General features: G+C 43.6%; 1 protein-coding gene across 3 annotated transcripts in view; it reads left to right on the top strand.

The window, feature by feature from the left end:
* Positions 1–18166, top strand: part of LOC109431918 (zinc finger protein rotund) — a 518068-nt gene that overhangs the window by 277608 nt on the left and 222294 nt on the right. For all 3 annotated transcript variants that reach the window (XM_029871994.2, XM_062860804.1, XM_062860805.1), the window contains one exon: positions 15181–15624. In XM_029871994.2, the coding sequence (XP_029727854.1) occupies positions 15181–15624 (444 nt within the window). The remainder of the gene's footprint in view (positions 1–15180; positions 15625–18166) is intronic.

Here is an 18166-nt window from a genome sequence, read left to right as displayed (position 1 = left end):
AGTGGTTCGTGTTAATGGCGTTGATGCTTTCTTTGCGATCTTTCGTGGGTTGGTGTGCGTCGGAAGAATTGGTGCTTCGCAGCAATCAACGTGAGCGGGTTTTTTTTTCATAAGCGAGACGAGTGGGGCAGATACACAGGAATTGGTTCGAGCAGAGTTGAGAGCAGAGGTGAAGTGAAAGTGGGGATGTCCCAAATAATGAAAGAAGTGGGGGCGTACAAGGAGATTGTGATGTGTTAGTTTTTAGCAGCTAAGATCGAATAGGGTTGTAATGCGGCAAGTAAATTAATGAAATTCATTATATTTCGTGCAAACGCGTGCTTTGGCCTTTGACGACTTCGATCAGGTAATTTTTATTATTTAATATTGATAAATATCTAAATTGTGACCCAAGAAAGAAACAAGAAGAAAAGAAGAGTCGAAATATTATTTCACTGGGAAATCTCGGATTTCCAACGTTCTTAAATCTAAATCTCCACTAAATAGTAGGTGGTTTAGTTGAAGATAGTAATGTTATGTGCTTTACTTGTTATACAAAAATGCAAAACAAAATTGTGCTGTTGCTAGAATTTATGTTTAAAGCAAGTGTTTCAATTTAATACGTTCGTGGTATTGGTAAGCAGATAAATGATGCCGTGAAAGTAAATTGAAGATGAACAGAACTGAATTATGAATAAGGTTGTAATAATACAAATTGACATTATTTCCTTGGAGATATATGTATTTAGTATGCTCACTAACAGTTGAAACTATGTGTGATCGTACTGAAGCTAGTAATTATTGTAAAAGTGTACTACGTAACATTACAACCGTGTTGATTTAGCAGATTACTTGAAGTATGAGATTATTATAATAAAAACAAAAATCTGTTTCTTTGGAAAAGTGTCCAAAGACAATAGACATGTAGTTTGATTGCTTGATTGGGTCTAAACACTTCAACTTAAGTTAGTGTAATGTAGTTAAACTGAAATTTCTGGAGATATAAATATGCTTAAATAAATCATTAAAAAAAGGTTTTGATTCCACAGCTGGGCTTAATAAGACGCATTGAACCTGAGCACCTCATTTTAAGATAAAATAATTTAGGTAAGAGATTCTTACTTTATGAGTACTTGAATAAAGCTCCCATCCTCGAAGATTTTAGATTCTCTAAGTAAAAAAAAATATATAGTTTGTGAATCACACCTAGAAAACATTTATTCAATTATCATCCACAATAGTTGTAATATGAAAAAAAAGTCGGCCACGATTGTTAATTTATTGATAATCCATATCATTTTTTTTGAGAGTTTATTTAATGATCTTGAAGAATTCCAACTCTAGATCGGAGTTGGTCAGTGCGCCCAAGCTGAGCACTGCGACCCGGTTGGGTCAAGAAATCCAACTTAAGACCTGAAGTAAGAAAGTTGGTCGTCACTTCATTGGGCGTAGATCCGGATGGATCAAGAGAAGGTCATAAATCCAACTCTAGATCGGAGTTGGTCAGTGCGTCCAAGCTGAGCACTGCGACCCGGTTGGGTCAAGAAATCCAACTTAAGACCTGAAGTAAGAAAGTTGGTCGTCACTTCATTGGGCGTAGATCCAGATGGATCAAGAGAAGGTCAAAAATCCAACTCTAGATCGGAGTTGGTCAGTGCGTCCAAGCTGAGCACTGCGACCCGGTTGGGTCAAGAAATCCAACTTAAGACCTGAAGCAAGAAAGTTGGTCGTCACTTCATTGGGCGTAGATCCGGATGGATCAAGAGAAGGTCGAAAATCCAACTCTAGATCGGAGTTGGTCAGTGCGTCCAAGCTGAGCACTGCGACCCGGTTGGGTCAAGAAATCCAACTTAAGACCTGAAGCAAGAAAGTTGGTCGTCACTTCATTGGGCGTAGATCCGGATGGATCAAGAGAAGGTCATAAATCCAACTCTAGATCGGAGTTGGTCAGTGCGTCCAAGCTGAGCACTGCGACCCGGTTGGGTCAAGAAATCCAACTTAAGACCTGAAGTAAGAAATTTGGTCGTCACTTCATTGGGCGTAGATCCGGATGGATCAAGAGAAGGTCAAAAAATCCAACTCTAGTTCGGAGTTGGTCAGTGCGTCCAAGCTGAGCACTGCGACCCGGTTGGGTCAAGAAATCCAACTTAAGACCTGAAGTAAGAAAGTTGGTCGTCACTTCATTGGGCGTAGATCCGGATGGATCAAGAGAAGGTCATAAATCCAACTCTAGATCGGAGTTGGTCAGTGCGTCCAAGCTGAGCACTGCGACCCGGTTGGGTCAAGAAATCCAACTTAAGACCTGAAGCAAGAAAGTTGGTCGTCGCTTCATTGGGCGTAGATCCGGATGGATCAAGAGAAGGTCATAAATCCAACTCTAGATCGGAGTTGGTCAGTGCGTCCAAGCTGAGCACTGCGACCCGGTTGGGTCAAGAAATCCAACTTAAGACCTGAAGTAAGAAAGTTGGTCGTCACTTCATTGGGCGTAGATCCAGATGGATCAAGAGAAGGTCAAAAATCCAACTCTAGATCGGAGTTGGTCAGTGCGTCCAAGCTGAGCACTGCGACCCGGTTGGGTCAAGAAATCCAACTTAAGACCTGAAGTAAGAAAGTTGGTCGTCACTTCATTGGGCGTAGATCCGGATGGATCAAGAGAAGGTCGAAAATCCAACTCTAGATCGGAGTTGGTCAGTGCGTCCAAGCTGAGCACTGCGACCCGGTTGGGTCAAGAAATCCAACTTAAGACCTGAAGCAAGAAAGTTGTGCTACACTTAGGAATCCATGGGAAACGACCTTGCAGGATTCGAGGAATATGTGCTATCGACGGATGCCAGCTGCGACACCATACTTTGCTGCATTCGAAGCAGAGGGGAAACGAAAATCAAGCGAAGGCTGACTCGAAGGCGGAAGGATCAAGTGCGATAACCAACCACCATTCAGCGGACAGGGCGATACTTTTCCGAATCGTTCCCGTAATGCTGCATGGCAATAATCGCACGGTGCCCGCATATGCTTTTCTAGACGATGGATCGGCTAGGACCTTGGTGGACGAGGAGATCGCAAAGGAGCTGGGTGTAACTGGACAACCACTTCCCCTGTGCTTGCAGTGGACTTCCAACGTGAAGCGTGTCGAATCGGATTCTCAACAAGTGGCCTTGGAGATTTCTGGAGAGAAGAGCCACTGTAAATTTGCGTTGAAGGATGTGCGCACAGTACGGAAACTGGATCTGCCACGACAATCGCTGCGGTAAGCAGAATTGGCAGATGCTTTTCCTTACCTGAAGGGACTGCCGATCAGAGGATATGAAAACGCGCTTCCACGGATACTCATCGGCAATGATAATGCGCACGTCACGGCGATGCTGAAGATGCGGGAAGGTCAGCCCGGAGAACCTATTGCGGCTAAGTCTCGACTCGGGTGGACGGTGTATGGATCGAGGAACGAGAGCATCGACCACGCACATAGTTTCCATATATGCGACTGCGAAGACGATCAGGCCCTTCACGATCTAGTGAAACAATTCTTCTCCGTAGAAAGCTTGGGTGTTGACGCCGCGCCATGCCTGGAATCGGCGGAAGTGCAAAGAGCGAAGCGAATTTTGGAGAATACCACTAAGCGCATTGGACAACGTTTTGAGACAGGGCTTCTGTGGAAATATGATCGTTTTGAATTTCCGGATAGTTACCCGATGGCAGTTCGGCGTTTACAGTGCTTGGAGCGGCGTATACAGAAGGACCCAGTGGTAGGCGAGAGTGTCATGAGGCAGTGGTCCGAATACCAGACCAAAGGCTACATACATAAAGCGACCCCGGACGAGCTCAGAGCGGCAGATCCGAAGCGTACGTGGTATCTTCCGCTGGGCGTTGTTATCAACCCGAAGAAGCCATCGAAGATCCGAATTTTCTGCGACGCGGCGGCGAAAGTGGACGGCATCTCCATGAACACGATGCTCCTAAAGGGGCCGGATCTTCTGAACACGCTGCTCGATGTGCTTTTTGGATTCCGTGAGAAGCAAGTCGCACTCTGCGCCGATTTGAAAGAGATGTTCCATCAAATTCAGATTCGACCAGATGATCGACATGCGCAACGTCTGCTATGGCGGGAAGATTCAGCGCAAGTTCCAGACGTCTATCTTATGGACGTCGCCACGTTTGGAGCAACCTGTTCGCCGTGTTCGGCACAGTTTGTTAAAAACAGAAATGCCGAGGAGCACTCGTCGGAGTACCCGGAAGCAGCGGAGGCCATCGTGCGAAAGCACTACGTGGATGACTATCTTGACAGCGCAGACAATGTCGAGGCAGCAGTGAAGATAGCTTTGGACGTAAAACATGTACACTCCCTCGGCGGGTTCCATCTGCGAAATTGGCTGTCAAACTCAAAAGAAGTTCTTGCACGGGTCGGGGAAACCGATACGGCAACAGAGAAGAATCTCCAGTTGGACAACGGCAACTCGACAGAGCGTGTACTAGGGATGTTCTGGAAACCGGAAGAAGATGTGTTCACCTTTTCTACGACGCTGGCACTTGAAACGGATCATCCCACAAAGCGACAAGCGTTGCGTGTCGTGATGAGTCCGTTCGACCCTGTCGGGTTGTTATGCTTCTTTCTAATCCACGGGAAGATCCTAATACAAGAGCTATGGAGGTCGAAAACCGATTGGGATCAGCAGATACCGGAGCAGTTGAAGGAGCTGTGGATGCGCTGGACGAGCAGGTTTGAACAGCTGGACGAAGTACGTGTCCCCCGTTGCTATTTTCCTCTCCGGGCGCAAAACGAGATCATCAACCTTCAACTGCATGTCTTCGTCGACGCCAGTGAAGAAGCGTACGCCTGCGTTGCATATTTTCGAGCGGAGTTTGCGGACACGGTTGAGATAGCAGTGGTCGGAGGCAAAGCGAAAGTAGCACCGTTGAAAGCGATATCAATTCCAAGGTTGGAGCTGATGGCGGCGGTGATAGGTGTTCGTCTACTGAAAACTATCCGCAATGGGCATTCGCGGAAGATCGACAAAACGGTAATGTGGAGCGACTCGAAAACAGTGTTAGCCTGGATCAATTCGGATCATCGCAGATATCGGCAGTTCGTCGCATGCCGCGTCGGTGAAATTGTTTCGAAGTCGGATGCTGCGCAATGGCGATGGGTGCCAACCAAGGAAAATCCAGCAGATTTGGCAACCAAGTGGGGAAAAGATCCATGCTTTTCGTCGACAAGTTCGTGGTTTAGGGGACCAGAATTTCTGCGTTCCTCCGAAAACGAGTGGCCTCTCGGAGAAAGGACAAACGACGAAGCAACCACCGAGGAAATTAGAATTTGTCTGATGCATTCAAAAGCAGCTGAGCTTCGTGTAATCGAGTGGCATCGGTTTTCCAACTGGATTCGTTTGCAGCGATCAGTGGCATTTTCTCTCCGATACTGCCGAAATTTGAAGCACAAGGTGAAGAAGGAGCCGCTAGCAGAGGGACCGCTGACACAACAAGAACTATCGCAAGCGGAGATGACTATATTTCGCCTGGTGCAGAGCGAGGAGTATCCAGATGAAGCAGCAGCTCTCAGCGCCGCACGTGATCAACAGGAGAACTGTTCGGTACGGCTAGAACGAACAAGCAAGATTCGGACATTGTCGCCGTTCATGGACGATACCGGCGTTATGCGATCGGAGACTAGAATTTGTGCAGCTGCTTTCGTATCATACGATACCAGATTTCCGATTATTCTTCCAAAGGAGCATGCAGTTACTAAATTGTTGCTGGAATGGTACCATCGCAGATTTCTCCACGCGAACGGAGAGACGATGGTCAACGAAGTGAGGCAGCGATTTCACATTTCGACACTGCGTTCAGTAGTCCGCAAGGTGGCGAAGACGTGTATGCAGTGCAAGGTGAGGAAGGCGGTTCCGACAGTTCCACGGATGGCTCCTCTGCCAGAAGCGAGACTAAAAGCATACGAGCGTCCGTTTTCATATGTGGGGCTCGATTATTTCGGACCAATCTCAGTTCGAGTCAACCGCAGCACGGTGAAGAGGTGGATAGCACTGTTCACCTGCCTCACTACGCGTGCCGTTCATCTCGAGGTTGTCCATTCGCTGTCAACCGAATCCTGTAAACAGGCAATACGGCGATTCATAGGACGAAGAGGTGCTCCAGTTGAGTTTCGCAGTGACCGAGGCACAAATTTCGTGGGTGCTAACAACGAACTGCGAAAGGAAATGAAGGCGATGGACGATCAGCTAGCAGAAACGTTTACGAATGCAAACACTCGGTGGGTGTTCAATCCACCGGCAGCGCCACACATGGGCGGTGCTTGGGAACGTTTGGTGAGGTCCGTGAAAACGGCAATGGCGGCAATCAAAACTACGGAGATCCCAAAGGAAGAAGCGTTGGCGACGTTCGTAGTTGAGGCGGAAAGTGTGGTCAATTCTAGGCCACTAACGTTCATCCCTTTGGCGTCGGATCAACAGGAAGCACTGACCCCAAACCATTTTCTCTTAATGAGTTCAACCGGAGTAGTTCAACCACCGAGGACTCCAGCGGACCCGAAGATGGTTTGCAGAGGAAGCTGGGAACTTTGCCGATCTATGGTTGACCAATTTTGGAGGAGATGGGTACGAGAATATCTTCCAACTATTGCTCGTCGAACCAAGTGGTTCGAAGATGTGAACCCCATTGAAGTAGGAGACCTGGTGATCATTGTAGAGGAGAAGATACGGAATGGATGGATACGGGGAAAAGTAGTGAAAGTCATGGAAGGTCAAGATGGAAGAGTGCGGGCCGCTATGGTTCAGACGGCGACCGGAGTTATGGAGCGACCGGTATCCAAGATGGCGCGATTGGATGTAGAAGGACGTGGTAAAGCTGAGTAAGAGTGATCCAACCAGCCTTACGGGTCGGGGAACTGTTACGGTGTGTTAGACCGAACCTTCTTGCGCGGTAATACGGATGGCAACACGGGAAACTTTTAACAATAGGGCAGAAGATGGACAAACACAGATAGGGCAAATGTTTGTTATGATTACGGGATGGATTGGACATGTCAACGATTAGCAATACGAACCGATAAAGTGAATTGTAAAAGTTCAGTTTGGATTATTTAGTAAACGCCTTAGTATCGTGTTGAAGTTAATAATTAATTATATTGAATTTGTAAGTACTGGTGAATTACTTAAAACTAAGATCTTAAAACTAATTTCCAAATATTATCAGTGATTCAGCGATACTGTGGTACTTTAGCTAGAAGCCTAACGGCTGATGTCTCTCGGATTTAGGCTGTAATTGAGGTTAAACGGGGCGTGAGTAGACAGATTTATCAATGATAGTTGGACATTACATAATTGATCATTATTACAGTCATTGCGTACTCAACATACGAGCTGGTGATTTTTGTGTAGACTCAGGAGAACAGGGTGACGAATGTAAGTCTACTGTGTTATATGATGAATTTAGGCTAATCAAATATATTTAGCTTTTAGCATATCTCCACCAAAGACCCGGTGTGTGAGGCTCAGAAGACCCCGAAAACTCCCCCTACAAAATCTCTCTTAGTTTTCTAGATATGTTTTTCTCAAGAATCTGAAATCACTTGTAGAATTCTGAGGAATACCTTTCGGGATTCTGGCAGAATTATACTCAGCATTCTGAAGGATGCACTCAGTATTTGAGGGGAATTCTGGGAGAAAACTTAAAAGGATTCTAGAGGAATTCTTCTCAAGATTCTGGGGTCCTATCTCCCAGAATTCTGTGAGAGTATATCTCAGGTTTCTTTGTCAATTCCGCCCAGTATTTTAAGGGAACTTTTCTCAGGATTCTGGAGTAATCCTTCTTAGGGTTCTAAGCTACCTTTTTCAGGATTGAGGGTCATTTCTTTAAAGTGTCTTGGGGAATTATCGTAGGAATCCGAACATCTTTTTTTGCGAGAATCTCTCTCAGTATTCTAGATGAATTTATCTCAAGAAGAACCACTCTTGGAATTCCTCTCAGGATTCTGGGAGAATTCATTTTAGGATTCTGGAATAATCCTATTCGAGGTTCTGGGATAATCCCTCTTAAGATTCTAGAACATTTTGGGAAAATCCCAGGGGAAAGCTTCTCTTAGGATTCTGAGACAATCTATCACAGGATTCTGGGAGAATTCCTCTCGAGACTCTGATACAATCCATCTCATAGATATGGAGTAATACTTCTCAGAGTTTTGGGGAATCTCAGCATCTCAGGATTTTTCTTCCGATTCAAAAATATTATTTTATTTTTTGGAATGAATTGTCTCAACGATATATCCATTTTGGAATCAGATTCTCAAAGTGTTTGATGTGCTCAAATTTTGATATTGAATTTATTTAGACAAATAAAACATTCCATGAACTTGAACTACATGCAGCAAACGAATCATTTTATAGCTTTGCAATATTTTATAATATCGAATCGATGTGAAAACATCGATTCAAAGCATTCGATTAAATCAGTGAATCGATTCTGCTGATCCGATTCGAATCGATTCACAAAAATCGATGTCTCAGCCAGATTTGCCCAATACTAGTAGGATTATTCTATGTAGCGGAAAAAAATGATAAAAATGTTAACTGGAAGTTCTTGTAGGAGAGCTTAGTAAGCCTGAAATATCTCAAAGGTATTTTGAAATGACTCTAAGTTGCACAGAAGTTTACGGATCTATATGGGGTATACTAGGCAACGCAACTTTGCATAGCACAAACAATGACTACAACGAATGTAGATTCAAAAAAATGAGTTAAATATAAGTTCGTACAACTTCAAATATTACAAAGGTACAGAACAATGCCTACTAGTATTTGAGGAATATTAGTAAATGATATCGTTATTCAATGTAGAAGGGGGGAGGGGGGGATAATTCAAGAGCTTCACAGATCACAGCAGATTATGCAATGCTAGAATCCATATCGAAAACACATAAAGTTGATGATGATGAACCTGGCCTTGTTAGTGGAATACCTGTAAACAAAAAAAGGTGTATAAAACGTGCAGAATGCGATGGATTTCTTCAGTCGAGTCAAGTACAAGACACTAAAGACGACCTTTCAGTTGAAGTCGAAATACGTATCTGTCAAAAGATGCAAATTATTAGTGAAATTAAAAGTAGCAGTACTTAACGCGATTTTCTTTTTACTAACATAAAGTTATGCTTGTAAATTTGGAAGATTTCATTTTAGGACGGTTTGGACGACTCTGAATGCCCCAAAGGTCTATAATAATATCGAGTATACTTCGTATTGGTGGCGCCAACATCGGCTCCGACCACTATCTGGTGATGGTCAAACTGCGCCCAAAACTCTCCGTCATCAACAATATACGGTACCGGCGACCGCCACGGTACATCCTAGAGCGACTGAAACAACCGGATGTCGCCTCAGCATTACACGCAGAATCTCGACGCCGCGTTGCCAGACGAGGGCGAGCTCGATGAGGCCCCTCTAGAGGACTGCTGGAGTATAGTGAAAGCAGCCATCAATGACGCAGCAGAGAGCACCATCGGGTACGTGGAACGGAATCGACGGAACGAATGGTTCGACGAAGAGTGCAGAACGGTTTTGGAAGAGAAGAAACAGACCCGCCTCTTTCGGGAGAAAAAGCGCCGCCTGGAAGAAGCGGAGTGTGAAGAATTGGAACTGCTATGCCGTTCCCAAGAAACCCGGAAATTCTATCAGAAGCTCAACGCACCCCGCAACGACTTCGTGCCGCGAGCCGAAATATGCTGGGATAAAGATGGAGGCCTCTTGACGGACGGAAGTGCGGTGATCGAAAGGTGGAAGCAGCACTTCGATCAGCACCTGAACGGCGTGGAGAACGTAGGCACGACATCCCACGGCAACGGAGGAAACGACGACGCCAGTGCAGCGGAGGACGCAAATGAACCAACTCCCACGCTGAGCTCAAAACCAACAAAGCAGCTGGTAAAGATGGTATCGTAGCTGAACTCATCAAGATGGGCCCAGAAAAGTTGGCCACCTGCCTGCATCGGCTGATAGTCAGGATCTGGGAAACCGAACAGCTACCGGAGGAGTGGAAGGAAGGGGTAATCTGCCCCATTCACAAGAAAGGCGACCATTTGGAATGTGAGAACTTCAGGGCAATCACTATTTTGAATACTGCCAACAAAGTGCTATCCCAGATCATCTTCCATCGTCTTTCACCTAAAACGACTGAGTTCGTGGGAAGTTATCAGGCCGGCTACATCGACGGCCGGTCGACAACGGACCAGATCTTTACCGTACGGCAAATCCTCCAAAAATGCTGTGAATACCAGGTCCCAACGCATCACCTGTTCATCGACTTCAAAGCGGCATACGACAATATCGACCGCGCAGAGCTATGGAGAATCATGGACGAAAACGGCTTTCCTGGGAAGCTGACTAGACTGATTAAAGCAACCATGAACGGTGTGCAAAACTACGTAAGGGTTTCGGGTGAAGTATCCAGTTCATTCGAATCTCGCCGGGGACTGCGACAAGGTGACGGACTTTCATGCCTACTCTTCAACATCGCTCTGGAAGGTGTGATGCGACGAGCCGGGCTCAACAGCCGGGGAACGATTTTCACAAAATCCGGTCTATTTGTGTGCTTTGCGGACGACATGGACATTATTGCCAGAACATTTGGAATGGTGGCAGAGCTGTACACGCGCCTGAAACGCGAAGCAGCAAAGGTCGGACTGGTGGTGAATGCCTCAAAAACAAAGTACATGCTGGTAGGCGGAACCGAACACGATCGGATCCGTCTGGGTAGTAATGTTACAGTAGACGGGGATACTTTCGAGGTGGTGGAGGAATTCGTCTACCTCGGATCCTTACTAACGGCTGACAACAACGTGAGTCGTGAAATTCGGAGGCGCATCATCAGCGGAAGTCGGGCCAACTACGGGCTCCAGAAGAAACTGCGGTCGAAAAAGATTAACCCACGTACCAAATGCACCATGTACAAAACCACAAAACGCTAATACCTCTACGGACACGAGACATGGACCATGCTCGAGGAGGACCTACAAGCACTAGGAGTTTTCGAGCGACGCGTGCTAAGGACGATCTTCAGCGGCGTGCAGGAGAACGGTGTGTGGCAGAGAAGGATGAACCACGAGCTCGCTGCACTTTACGGCGAACCCAGCATCCAGCAGGTGGCCAAAGCCGGGAGGATACGGTGGGCAGGGCATGTTGCAAGCATGCCGGACAACAACCCTGCAACGCTGGTGTTTGCAACTAATTCGGTTGGCACAAGAAGGCGTGTAGCGCAGAGAGCACGATGGGCAGACCAGGTGGAGCGTGACCTGGCGAGCATTGGGCGCGTCCGAGGATGGAGAGCGGCAGCCACAAACCGTGTATTGTGGCGTACTATTGTTGATTATGTCTTGTCTCAATGATGGTGAACATATAAATTGTATGTATGTATGTAATTTATAGATTAACATATATACATACATTTATTTGTTCAACATCACATTTAAGACAAGACATAATCAACAATAGTACGCCACAATACTCGGTTTTTGACTGCCGCTCTCCATCCTCTGTCGCGCCCATTTATAGATTAAATGGGTATTAAAATAATGTATGACATTCTCCTGTCCCTTGGAGCATTTTTGCCAATTCTCAATATATGGCTCATGAAACTATCGAAGAATCCAATTGCCTCCACATGGAATGGTCTTTGAAGGAATCTCGAGAAAATTATTTGTAAATTCAGTCCGTGTATTAAAATCCTGTGACAAATCGTATAAATAATCCGTAAAAGAATGTCAATAGATTTATCTAAATCTCTAAACGAAACCCTGAAGATTTCTCAGAAGGAATACATATAGAAAGCCTGCGAAAAGCCACTGACGGAGCTGCGAGAGCAAACCCAGGAAGAGTACTGAAAGAATCTCTTAGACCCTTTGAATATACTGTAGAAATTCCGGGAAAAATACCGGTAGAGATTAATTTCTCAAGATCACTGAAAGAATCCAGAAGAAAACTCTGAAATATTTTCAAGAGAAATCCTTGGAGGAATGAATGTAGGATTTTTGTTTGAGAAATCCCTGCAGGTATCCCAAAATTAAACCCCCAAAGAACCCCTGAATTAATTTCAGGAGAAATTTTGGATGGAATCCCAAAGAGAATCTCTGAAAAAACCCCGGAGAGAATCCAGCAGAAATCCATAAAGGAATCCCGGGAAAAAATCCTGAAATAATCTCAGGAAAAATCATAAAGGAATACCAGGACGAATTCCTAAAGATAATCCAAAAGGGTATTTCATAGAAACACGAGATTCAATTGATGAATTCCCTGAATTCAGAAGGAATCCCTTAATTAATAACGGGTGAAGTACCTGAAAGAAAGTCGGAAAGAATTCCAGGAGAAATCAATGACAGAATTCCAAAAAATATACCAGGTGAAATCCTTGAAGGAATCCCGGGTGAGGGCTCTAATGAATCTCGGAAGAAAACCCAGGCAAAATCCAGGTAGAATCCCTGAACTATTACGTAGAAGAATCTTACAAGGAATCTCTAGAGAAATACCTAAAGGAATCCTGGAAGGAATCAACGAATAAGTCCTAGGAGAAATCCCTGATGGAATGCCGGAAAATATCTCTGAAGGAACTCTGGATGAATTCTGTGAAGGAATCCCGGTGAAACTACCAGGAGGACTCAATAAAGGAAATCCGAAAGGAATTCCTATCAGTAATTCGAAAAGAATTTCTGCAGGAATTCTTAACAAAACCCTGGAATCCCAGGAGAAATCCCCACAAAAAGACGGGAAGTATCAAAAACGGATTCCCGAGAATCCCGAAAGGAAACTCAGGGGAAATCGTAGGAAGAATTCTGGGAAAACTGCCGCAAGAAACTCTTAAAATAATCTTGGTAGATCTCAATAAATAATTTCCGGAAGCAATCTCTGTAGAAATCTGGGGTAGAACTTTTGAAGGAACTTTGAACAAAACATTGATGAAAACCTGAAGAAATTTCTAACAAAAACGGAAAGGCTACCTAACGACTGGTTATTGAAGCTAGGAAAACGTAAAATGTTTCGACCTTTGCAATCTTTCAGGGAAGCATGAACAATATTCCTTCAATTTCCAACGGATGGACAATTGAATGTAGATTACTACCGTTCGGTACATAAGAATTAAGTTTTTATCCCTTGAAAACGATAAAATACATTACCGAAACCGTCGAAAAAGACTGCAAAGGCCGAAGAATTATAACGTTTCCTGAAGAAACCTCGGGAGAAATCCTCGAAGGAATTCCGTGAGAAACTAATATTGAAATCCCGGGAGAATGCCTGGAAAAAATATCGTGAATAATTTCCCAAAGAATCCGTAATCTCGGAACGCATACCTGAAGGAATACCGAGAAGAGGTACGAGAGAAATCGTTAAACGAACCTCGGGAGAAAGCAATCAATGGTAGGTATACCCTGGGAGAAATCTCTGAAGGTATCTCCTGAAGAATCCTTAGAGGCATGCCGGAGAAACCCTAGAAAGAATCCCGGAGGAATTTCTGATGGAATCTTCGTAATGATTCGTAAAAATCCCAAAAGGAATCCTGGGAGGAATCAATGAAAGAATCCTGTCTCGTCGAGTCAAGTACGAGATACTGAAGACGACCTCACAGTTGAGTTTGAAATACGTATTTGTCAAATGGTGCAAATTTTTAGTAGAATTAACAGAAACAGTACTTAACCCGATTTCTTTTCACCTCTAGAGCTCCCATAAAAAGCCGCTGAGGATACCTAAAAACTCTGAACGTTCCTGGAGCTCATTGAAACTCTCCCGAAATCCTCAGAATGTCTATTAAACGCCTTAAATTCCCACTAAAACTGCCTCCAAAAATTTTGATGCTCTTCTGGAATCCTCTGAAGCACTGGCGTAGCCACGGGGGGGTTTTAGGGTTAAAACCCCCACCAGAGCCAAAATTTCCGGAACAAATTTCCAGTATAAAACGCTTTGTGATGAAATTTTTTTTCGGCAGCGCCGCTATTTTGAACCTATGGCTCAAATTCAGTGTATATTTTTGCGAAATGTGAGTGTCAAATAAAAAAAAGGTAATATTGAACATCGAAAACCCCTCCCAGAGCAAGTTTCTGGCTACGCCACTGCTCTGAAGTCTTATACCTTCACTAACCCTTTCGAAATACCTGAAAACAAATTAAAATCTCTCTGAAACTACGCAGACATTCACCTTAATATAAACTCCTAATTTAAGAGAGAGGGTTTGAACCTCTCTGGAAATCTGGCATCCACAAACCCTTGACTTTTATCATCCTTAAACCTCCCTGTAATCTTAAAATTAATTTGAAAGACAATGGTGCACGGCGTAGGCAGCCAGTAGCTGCGCAGGATGAACATTACCCTTTCTCGTTAAATCTCTATATTTCCTTAGAACACTTTTGGCTCCCTTGAACCTTCTTTGACTTTCTTGAACTAACTGAATCCACAAATGATCCCTGCAAAAATTGCCCTAAAACCAGTGCCTTTTCCATGAATAACACCAGAAAAAAAAAAACCCTTGGCTACTAGTAAGTTTTCCTTACCGGCAACCATCTTTCAACTTTCATGAATATCCTTGAAGTTGGATTGTGTTTGATATACGTGGTCACAGATAAAGACAGAAGCAGTTATTATTATTACTATTTGTTAACGACACTTTGCCATTATGATTGACATTTAACATTTTGACTAGGCAACGCTGCTGCTTCTGTCTCTATCAGCGACCGTGTACTGCACCAATAGTCCAACTTCAAAGAGAGTTTCAAAGGGATTCTGGGAAGTTTAATAGGTGGTAAGGGATTTTCCAGGGAGTAGTTTAAGGGAGAGGTGCAGGTTTTATGGGATTTTATAGTGAAATCTTAAATCAATCCACTTGGTTCAAGAAAGGTTAAAGAAGATTCAAGGGGTTCGAAAGTGTTTTAAGGGTATTTCAGAAGATTTAAAGATAGGGTGTACAGTGAAAGTGTGAGTAGCGGATTAACAAGAGTAACACAGGAATCTTGTTCATTATATGTTGCGGAGCTCGCAGCAATCAAATTCGGTTTGAGGATATTTTTTAACACGCCCGCACGCCATTTCTTTATCTTTTTTGGATAGCCCGGGATTACATCTTTCTCTTGTTTCAGCAGTATTAAATTCTTTTGTATTCGATTTATATGTTTATGTCATAAACAATTCCAAACCTGGCTATTTGTTGTTTTCTCTTCTCCCACAGAAAACGCCGTCCTCGTTTCCCTGGCTGTCGGACGCCACCAACAACAACGACTACTCCAAAGCTAACAACAACCACCACAGCCACCACCCGCACCTTCACCACCATCACCACAACACCTGCCGGCATCCGGAGGACTCCAAGCCGGGTCTCAATTGCAATTCACCCCGGATTGGTTCCAACGGCGGTGGGCCAACCACCGGACATCATCCATCGGCATCTTCGGTACCAGCGGAGGGAGCTACTCCCGATTCCAGCAGCACGACGGCGACCGCGGCGATACCCAACTTCAACCAGATGCCGGTGCCGGGCTCGGTCCAGGGCCAGAATCCCACCCAGGGACTGGTGCACTGGATGAGCGCGGTCATGGCCGAGCATATGACGTCCAATTCACATCACGACCCGACGGCGGTCGGGATGCACTACATGTGGAACGGACCGGTTGAGGTGAGTGAGAGAAATTTACTTCGTCATATGCGGTTATTTCTGTCATATCAGACAGGAAATAGCCAATATCTACAGATATTCCAACTTACCTTTGTCAATAGCTCATCAGACTGTAGACTGTCAATTACCAATGCATTTAGTACTAGAAATCGACTTAAGTGTTGATTTTTTTTTCTCGTTTTGCATACGACGAAGGCAACCGCACCAAAGTAGCAGCTAGCTGAATTGTGCTTCTTCACCGTTCAATTTTAATTTCACAATCTTCAATTCACATCCCACAAAAGCTCCGTGACACTTTAAAGTTGGATTTCACTGTGTCACATAGTGTCTCGTAGAAGTTGAGTTCGGAATTGAATTCAGGTTGTGCCCGAAATTGACGTGGACTATACAAGAACAGAATTAGAGGATTATATTATATAAAAGACATAATTGTAGTTGTTTTGCATTATTTTTCTACATGATAAATTAGTAGAGTAAAATGAGGCAAAAGTTCGAGTGGGGCAAGAGTTTTTTTTATGTTTTTGAGCTCAATTTAAATTATTTCTTTCGGGTGTCAAGGTTGTTCGAAGCCTTTTAGAAAAAGAGTCTTCCACTTCAAAAGTTATGGAAATTGATCAATATTTTGAAAAGTTATGACAAAATGTTGGTTTTTGATCAAAAAATGGTAACATGTCATGGTCCGTCCAACGCATGGAATGGAATTGTAATGAAATCGAATTCGATATTCTATTTTGGGGCGTAACTAGGTATATATTGAAGATGCTTTAGCATGTATAACTTTTTGCAAAAAAGATTTGGAAATCATATTTTACACATAGCGGGGCAAAAGTTCGAGTCATGTGGCAACTTTAGGTAAAAACCTAAAATTGTGCAAAATGTACATATGATCTCTAAGAATGATGGAATTAGTAAGAAAATTCGATCAAAGTTGAAAAAAAAAATGTTGTTTTATCTGGATTTGGCGGAAAACTACTAATTTTTGGTGTATTAAATTTAACCCTGATTTGGGTAAAATCCAGATCGAACTTTAAAGTGTATTCCATTGGAACTGGAAACAAGTATATTAAGTGGTTTCAGATATTCATATTACCAAAGTGTCGAAATAGTGTGCTACGGTTAGCGAAATACCACAAACATAAGATTCGAACTTTTGCCCCAGTAGTGGGGCAAGAGTTCGAATAAGACACACACATACATGTATTGCCGCCACAACTAATAGCATTGCATAAGATACTGGGATCAGTGAAGCTCTTGACATTAACAATGTCATTTATAAACGCTATAAGGATATTCCAGGTCAGCCAAACTACCTTGGAGTTCAGGACTTCAGGTCTACACTCGTAACAGTATCCATATTTGTTAAACTGAGAAACGCTACATAATCAATCGCAGTTACTGCAGCAATCTGAAGTCTAAGAGCTTATTATAAACCTTTGGAACATCTAGGGTCGTTCAAACTGTTCTATAATAAAGTCCTTCAAATCTACAAGAAAATGTTTATATGATGTTATTCAGAGACACTACAGGGATATTCCAGGTCATCCAAACTACCTTGGGGTTCAGGACTTCAGGTCTACACTCGTAACAGTATACATATCTGTTATACTGAGAACGCTACATAAGCAACCGCAGTTACTGTAGCAATCTGAAGTCTTCTTTTTTATTATAACCCTTTGGGACATTCACGGTCGTTCAAACTGTTCTATAATGAAGCCCTTCAAATCTACAAGAAAAACTTTGTGTTTTCACCATAAATAATAGCATAGGATTTGCTGAGGTCCGTGAAGCTCTTGAAATCTTAAATGTTATTTAGAGACACTACAGGGATGTTCCAGGTCAGCCAAACTACATTGGACTTCAGGTATTAGCTTATTATAAACCTTTGGGACATTCAGGTTCGTCCAAATTGTTCTACGTATAATTAAGTCCTTCAAATCTACAAGAAAAGCTTTGTGTTTTTTGCCATAAATAATAGCATAGCATAATCTGCGTAGATCCGTGAAGCTATTGAAATCTAAAATGTCATTGAGTGACACTATGGGAATATTCCAGGTCAGCGAAACTATCCATGAGTTCAGAACTTCAGGTCTACACTCGTAACATCAACTATATCTGACATACTGAGTAACGTTTCATAATCAATAGCGGTGACTGGACCAACCTAAAGTCTACTATATTTGTATGAACCTTTGGGACATTGAGGGTCGTCCAAACTATCCTGAAGTTTAGCTCTTGATAGTAACTGTCACCCGGACAAAACTCGCGGTAATACTACAGCAGCAAGTGACCCTTAGAGCTGTGTCTCAAGGTCGGCTTTCTACTGGGCAATCGGAGGGGCTCCGCGACCAGCGTGCAGATACGGTCACCTTTCTTGGGTTAGGGGAAAACTATGCAAAATTTGAATGGAAACTATTGGTGTTTATTGAAAAATCTATTGTCTTGAATGGTGTGGGTGTAATTTATCAAAGGACTATTGTACTTTATGGGGTAGAGTGGGTAGTTTTATTGAATATGGGGTTTTGGGGACGTACCGGTACTGCTG

Source organism: Aedes albopictus, chromosome 3 (genome assembly GCF_035046485.1).
Source record: "Aedes albopictus strain Foshan chromosome 3, AalbF5, whole genome shotgun sequence".
NCBI lineage: Eukaryota > Metazoa > Arthropoda > Insecta > Diptera > Culicidae > Aedes > Aedes albopictus.
The sequence above is the reverse complement of the archived record's forward strand: the minus strand, read 5'-3'. Positions and strand labels throughout refer to the sequence as shown.